The sequence below is a fragment of the Neolamprologus brichardi genome, chromosome 17 (genome assembly GCF_056152115.1).
Source record: "Neolamprologus brichardi isolate AB-2024 chromosome 17, ASM5615211v1, whole genome shotgun sequence".
Classification (NCBI taxonomy): Eukaryota; Metazoa; Chordata; class Actinopteri; order Cichliformes; family Cichlidae; genus Neolamprologus; species Neolamprologus brichardi.
In genome coordinates this window covers 23,889,820-23,897,104 of record NC_142120.1, presented here as the reverse complement: position 1 = coordinate 23,897,104, position 7,285 = coordinate 23,889,820, and the positions used below count along the sequence as shown (strand labels likewise).

Genomic DNA, 7,285 nt, shown 5'->3' with positions numbered 1-7,285 from the left:
GTATATCTTTTAATTAACATCTAATCTAAAACAACAAAGTAAATTATAGCAGAAATCACATGGGTATTTCCTTTGAAAAATAAGCAAAAAATATTCAAATAAAGTACTGTAAACACAGGCTAAAGTTACCCAGTTTATTATGCTACACAGACCAAACAGCACCTTTTTATTTATTACTCCTCTTATGACTGGACACAAGCACTGGTCTGAGTCGACAGGCGCACACTCAGAGGTTCAGCTCTCCGTTAAGCTTTGATTTTTAAATCCATTTACTCATAGTGCTCTTTTAAATTGTATATTTAAAAAGATTTTCAAAATCTGTTTAATTTAGAATTTAAAAATGTTTTTTTAAACAAGGCTTTCATTGAGGTTTTTTTTTTTGTGAAATCTATTTTTGATTTCAAGTATTTATTAATGGATCAATAATTCATTTTGAAATATGAAATAAGAAATCAAATCAAAAATAATACCATTTATTCAATTTATTAAAGAGTCAGTGAACCTTTCCACAACATCTCATTTTGCATCTGCCCTCTAAATATTAAAATGAATTCTCCTAAACTACATTAAAGGTCCACGAGTAAACTAATTTATTTGACACTGGCTTGCATATCTTTTTTCTTTTTAATTTAATGTCAACTTTTTACTCAGTCATCCTCTTCTTCCTCCTCTTCTGCCGCCTCCATTTCCTCTCGGACAGCCTGTTGCTCCTCTAAAGTTTCTTTCAGGGTCTGTTCCTCCTCCAATGATGGGTCCAAGGCCTCTGTGATTTCGGGTACACTAGGATATTCTTTTTGTGGCAGTGGGAAGACAGGTGGGGTATACCCTCCTCCAGTATACTTTAAACCCCATCCAATATATATGTTGTCAAACTTTCTGTATTAAGAGACAGCACATGGTACTTTGTAATTACACCTTCAGGACAATATGATATCATATGGCACTATCGGGCACTCTGATTTTCTCACTTACTTTCCACAGGCATACGCATATGCGCCTGGCCAGAGGTTAGAACGCAGCACTGCTACTGCATGCTGAGATGTTAGTGTGGAGGACAAACTAAGGCTCCAGGGAGGAGTGTTGAACATTTCTGAGAAAAAACAGACTCAATATATATGTGTATATATATATATATATATATATATATATATATATATATATATATATATATATATATATATATATACACTCATACATGTATGCTGAATGAAATTTTGGGCAGCATTATGACCTTCTCATCAGTGTGAGAAACTAAACTACTGGTTTGGCTGAAAAGTGTCCAAAGTCAAAGACTGACCTACATCTTGTGAGATGGGTGTAAACATAGGGGGTCCAACCTCTGGCTCTGGCTCATCAGGCTCTTCTTCCTTCTCATCAGCTTCTCCCTCCTCATTAGATTCCTCTCCTGGTTTTACTGCCAAGTTCACCCATGTACAGCGACCCTAAAATCATTTTTTTTACACATTATTTAAAGGCAATAGAGGCTCCAGCATCACTGTGACCCTGAAGAAGATTGATGGACAAATCCAGACACACTCAATAGGTGAAAGAATGCCCACGAACCTTGTCTGATCAGACTCGTACCTGCAGCAAGATGTGTTGAACATGATGCACCCAGTTAGACAAAGACTCAGCCATTTCAGCAGCTGGAATACCCTCAAAGTCTGGATTTGGTTCATAGTTGCTCTGGGATACTTCATCTTCCTCATCACCTTCTTCCTCTAGAACCTGGTAGAAGCCCTGAGGGCTTACTTGTGTGCCAGCAGAGATTCGGGCAATCTGTGCTCGTAAATAGTTAGCTTCATTCCCAGGAAAAGGTGGGTAGCTCACAATTGAGGTGTCCAGCTTCCCAGTGAAAATTTTGCGGATCTGTCGAGCAGCAGTGATCTGTGCAGGACTGACGGAAGGTAACTTTACCCAAGGAAGACCAGGCTCATTGCACACATAGTAAACAAACTTATTAGCACCTGATCCTGTGGCTTCCTTTGGCACAACTAATGTGGGTTTATAGGTTGACTGAGGAAGTTGATCTATCTGAAAGCAAAAGCACATTTGGACTAAATTAATAATTCACCAATTAATTTTACTTCAATACTTTGTGAAATAATAGGCTGGGGGAGTAGATCCTACCCTTTTCCTCAGCTCCACACTTCATTTTTACAACTGTTTTTGTATTTTTTTGATTGTACCATTTTTTATCATTATATTGTTTGTGATATTACAGTATATAGTATATATTGTATATCAGAATAACACAAAGTACTGTGTTAATATGATTCACTGTTGTCTAGTACTGTTATCATGTTTGAGCTCCCCAATATTGAGGAGGTACTTTGTTGTGGAAAACAAAGTAGAGAAGTACCTGGTATCAAAAGTAAATGAAGTTTACGTTGCAATGGAGCAGATGACATGCAAAAGCAGAGGAGTGTAACATCAGTGTAAAAAGTAGGAATGTGGTTTTTTTTACTACTCTTTATTACAGGCATATCTAATTCATTTTCAATACCACACTTTTTACTTCCTCACCTCATTCTCCTGAGTATCAACCTCTCGCTCCTCTTCTTCAGCTGGTTCATCAACGCTATGGTCGTCCCCTTCAACAACAGCTTCAGCAATAATATAGCTGTTCTCTGTTCCCAAAATTTTGCCCCATAGTCGGCATTGCGACAGCAGCTGTGACTCAACAAGCTGCTTGAGAGCAAGAAAAATTCTCTGCATCTCCTCTCTGCCCAAACCCACTCCAGCCTGCTCCAGGTAGAAGCTCAACTCACTCACATTAGGAAGAGGTGTTTCCACCTAAAAAGACCAATAAGCTGTGTTACACAATACAAATTCAGTTTTATATACTGAACAAGTAATACAAACATAAAGTTCCCAAGAAATTAAAAGAGTTATTAAAGATATAATATAAGATTCATTGGATTAAATTCAGCTGGAGAACAAAATATCTTACAAATGTGTTAAGTAAAATACTACAGGCAGAAACTCCGTGCTCCACAAAGCCCATACACATACAAAAAAACTATTATTATGACCTATTACTGTCCACAAAGTCAATATCCTGCATAGAAACACTAGGAAGGAGTCTGATGATGTTCACTCTACGGTTTTACCACTTTGATTAGCACTAGGATTAGCACTTTGGTTTAACACAACTTGTAGCAACTCCTTTCCCCCAATGAAGGATGACACTTTACTGATTAATTTTTAGGTTTAATGGCAATAAATCCTCATTTTCACCATAAGCTGGAAATCTGTACACAAAAACAGCGTATAAGTTAAAATCCACTCTTCAATCCCATTGACAGAGGTGTATAAAATCAATCACCTAATGAAGCAGGCTGCCTTTACAAACATTTGCAAAAGAACATCATTCTAAAGAGCTCATTGAAGCATCAAAAACAAGTGAATGAAGTATCTGCATTTTTTTAAAATGTTTTTTTATTTTTATGTATATAGTTCAAATTCTCATGTATTGCAAAATGTCAATTAAAAAGTTATAACTACATATAATGAACTTTATGCATTGCAGGGTTGGAAGGATATTGCCGCTATAGAGAGAAGAGGCTATGTATTTTTTTCTCACCTTCATACAACCTGAGGATTTACTGCAGAAAACAATGTAGCTCACTATTAATATTTTCATTAACTATCTCTAATGGTCAGCATGTCACTGTTGTCTCTAAAAATATGACAAACTAATGCCTCGTTCTCTTCTTTCCTCTGTCTTCTGTCATACACTGACCAGTACTTGGAGTATCACCTATTTGACATCACCAGAACCATCTAACCCCTGGACCAGTGATGACTCTACTTTCTGGGATTTGGAGGCTAGTAAGGAGCCCAGTAAGAAAGGGTGAAGTGGGGCTTCTCCCTGGAGGAGGCCTTAAAAGATACAGCAGGACAAGTTTCTAGACTTCTAGCCCAGAAAAGCTCCGGTGCTGGCTGGTTGTACAGGGGTTAAAGAAGAGGCCTCAACAGGAAGTTGCACAGAGGCCGCAGGACATCTGGGCAAATGGAGTGCCCAGCTCTATCAACCTGGACTCCCACAGCTACAAATGCACCAGTCAAAACCTGAATGACCCTGGACATCACAGCTATGAAGAAGCATAGGATAGCACCACATCTAAAAGCTGATGAAAAGTGACAGTTATTCACGTTTAATACAGTCCAACCTGTACCAAGAACTTCTGATGGTGAGGAAAAAACCTGAAACGGAGCAAGGCAAACACACCTCCCTGGTGAAGTTCAATCGCAGTGAATTATTAGTTATTAATAATCTCTGGCTCTCTTCCACAGCATGTCTTTGATTCCGTCTTCCTCACCTCATCCAAAACCAGTCATGACAGATGGCCATCCCTTCCTGAGCCTGTTTCTGCTCAAGGTTTGTTCCTGTTAAAACTGAAATTTTTTCTTCTCACTGTCGCCAAGGCACTTACTCATAGGAGGTCATATGATTGTTGGGGTTTTCTCTTTTTTCTCTGTATTGGTGTAGGATCTACCTTACAATATAAAACGCCTTGAGGCAACTGTTGTTGTGATTTGACACTATATAAATAAAACTGAATTGAACTGATCCACAACCTAACCTTATATCCATCACCTTAGCATTTAACAAAGGGACAGATTGCTGTATATAAAAGTTGTAGAACAAACAGTGTAGGTGTGTGTGGTCAATACCAGTTCCTCCTCGTGATCCACATCTTTTGGCCGAGTAAAGAGCAGGCGCTGTTGCTCAGCCAGCTCCACATCAGCTGTAGTCTCTGGAAGATCTTGCAGAGTGCTCTGCATCTCTTCTAACAAACCCCGTTTTACATCACTGCTCATATCCTCTATCACATCCACTGCATTTTGTGGCTGCTCATCCATCAACTTCATCAGCAAGCGAGTGAGGTGGTCATAACTAGAACATCAGTTACACAGTTATGTACATATCAACCTAGAAATCTTAGTTGTACATATTAGCACACATATTAATACACAGATACCATATTGTTCCACAAGACAAGGTTTGTCATGAGACTGTTCTGTTGTATTGCTGTATTATTTAATCTAAACTGCCTTTTCTTTTTACTGCATCTTTAAATGCTGCAAAATTTGGTCTTGCAACAGTTTTGAAGTTCTCACCTCTAAAGGTGCATTTCCCCTGGCAACTCATATGGGCGGCACAACACTAGTTAACATGCAAAAATTTAGCCAGAATTTAATTAGAGTGAAAAAGAAACTCTTGTGTCACTGAATAAGTCACAGACACCAGTTCCAGTGGCTGTGGCTCAGGATGCCGTGAGCGTACATCTACTAATCAGACCACCATCTATGGGGGTTTTATCCCGAGGGATCATCAGAGATCATCAGATGACGGAAAACTGAGACAATATATACACACAGTAAGTAATTAGGGAGGTGGTAAACATCAGGAAAGATAGCTGCAAACAACTCGGAATTAACGAGACAGGAAATAAAGAAATAATACATGAACTAAAACACACACATACAGAAACCCAATGTGCGTTCAAATAGCCAATTTTGCTTAGGAAGGTTCCTAACTAACAGACGTGACATGGAAGTATCTGCATGGAGGACATAATAGTATTCTTCAAATACTAAGGAAAGAAGCTTCAGTGCTTTAATGCTTGCATCTGCATAGCATACTGGACCATCCTTTATGAAAGGGGAGGAGAAACTGAAGAATGCAGAACGTTATTGTATAATGGCATTACAAATTGATGATTAAGATCTATATTAAATGATAAAAGTGTGCTTAAGGTTCTGTATAACCAGTATTTATTAGTAATGTTCTTTGCTGTAGAGACAAGGAAAGTGACACTGAACATGATACACATAACACTAGAGACTTTCAAAATAAAACAGCAAACAGACAGAGGCCAGACACAGGAAGACAGGGGAAACAAACAGAGACAAGACTGACTAAATAGGGGAATGCAGGGAGGCGACACAGAGACAAGACTAGGAAGACAAACACGAAGAAAGTGAAGACAGAGAGAGAGCAAGAGAGAGAATGACAGTGAAAGAGGGAGAGAGACATGGAGAGAAGACTGAGACAAAAACTTGACATTCGCAACCAGACATAACATGCTACACATAGGGGATTGCTGGGAAGGATCCACAGAGACCAAGTCAAACAGGACACGGAAGGGAACGAAACTCAGTGAAATCAGAATGAACTAGATCTAGGGGTTATACAGCTATCATTACAAAATCTTATCCATAGCCTGATAATGCCCTGGTGCCAATACAGCTTTAATATGTTTCGAACATTTTTGCATATATGTTATTAGTTACATTTGGATCACAGATCAAATAACATCGAATTAAGCAAAGGAGTTATAAAGAAAGGGAGAATGTTGAAATTCAGTGAATGTTTCTGTTTAGGAAAGTTTATTCATGCTTATTGCATTGTACAGCTAACTTTTCAAAAATGGAGGTACTGGCCTTGTAGTGTGGAGGCAAAACTATGGAATCACAAAACATAATGATACGATGTGGTGTATATATCATATTATATTATAAATGTGTTCATTATTATAACTTAGATTACATCAGCAAGGAAGCTGATTAAATATTAAATATACGTATTGCGAATGGGTGGGATTAAATAAGTGTGCACTTCTTCCCACTGCTTTCGATATGTAACTGAGTCAGAACCGGTGAAGCAATGTTGAAATGTATTGGCTTTATTTTGTATAGCTTCTTTTTCTTTTCTAAATGAACTTGTGCACATTGTTTACATGATTGAAATAAATTAACAAACAGACAAGTAGGTCATGAGAGATACTAACTAGTACTATAAAAGGTAACTTACAGGTTCAGGTTGCTCTTCGTGCTGTTTTTCAACATATAAGACTTGAACGCGGCAGCTGACTGCACTCTCTCTTCTCCGTCCATCGTTCGTCAACTACGTCTGAGGTATGGACAGAGTAACGGTTTATACAAGCGTGGAAAAGACTTCCAAAATTTTGTGTTACTGCTTTCTCAATGTACCGCCGTATACAGACTCCAAGGGTTGCTATGGTTACTGTAACGGTGGCGCTCGCTAACAGAGGGGTCTGGTTGCTAGGCTCGCGTATGCACCCTGGCGGTTAGTGATGAGCGATACCACTGCTTTCCTTTGCTATCCGAACCAGGATGTGTTTGGAAAATTAAAACTGTACCGTCATAATGAATACAAGACATCATACTTCTTATTATTGTTTAATTGTTAAGAATTATTAAAAATAATAAAAAAAAAAAACCACTGAAACATCAATACGTACATTTTAAAATA

The 7,285-nt window shown here is 38.3% G+C and overlaps 1 protein-coding gene across 2 annotated transcripts; it reads right to left on the bottom strand.

Moving 5' to 3' along the window:
- Positions 1–449: 449 nt before the first annotated feature.
- On the bottom strand, positions 450–7,027 carry rsph4a (radial spoke head component 4A). Of its 2 annotated transcripts, none has more exons than XM_006803579.2 (7): positions 6,824–7,027; positions 4,681–4,903; positions 2,527–2,796; positions 1,585–2,034; positions 1,298–1,442; positions 973–1,090; positions 450–876 (listed from the first exon to the last, which is right to left on the bottom strand). In XM_006803579.2, the coding sequence occupies exons 1-7, from the start codon at positions 6,904–6,906 to the stop codon at positions 648–650; spliced, it is 1,518 nt and encodes a 505-aa protein (XP_006803642.2). In that variant the 5' UTR covers positions 6,907–7,027; the 3' UTR covers positions 450–647. The 2 variants fall into 2 exon arrangements, 1 of the variants encoding a protein (XP_006803642.2); XR_437393.3 differs by having other exon boundaries at positions 741–876; positions 1,302–1,442.
- Positions 7,028–7,285: the final 258 nt, after the last annotated feature.

Excerpts from the sequence above, each read along its gene's own strand:
- rsph4a (XM_006803579.2), bottom strand. The coding sequence starts at position 6,906 with ATGGACGGAGAAGAGAGAGTGCAGTCAGCTGCCGCGTTCAAGTCTTAT. Across the intron at positions 4,904-6,823 it reads ACGAAGAGCAACCTGAACCT|TTATGACCACCTCACTCGCT; the intron begins GTAAGTTACCTT and ends CTGATGTTCTAG. Across the intron at positions 1,443-1,584 it reads TTCAACACATCTTGCTGCAG|GGTCGCTGTACATGGGTGAA; the intron begins GTACGAGTCTGA and ends AAATGATTTTAG.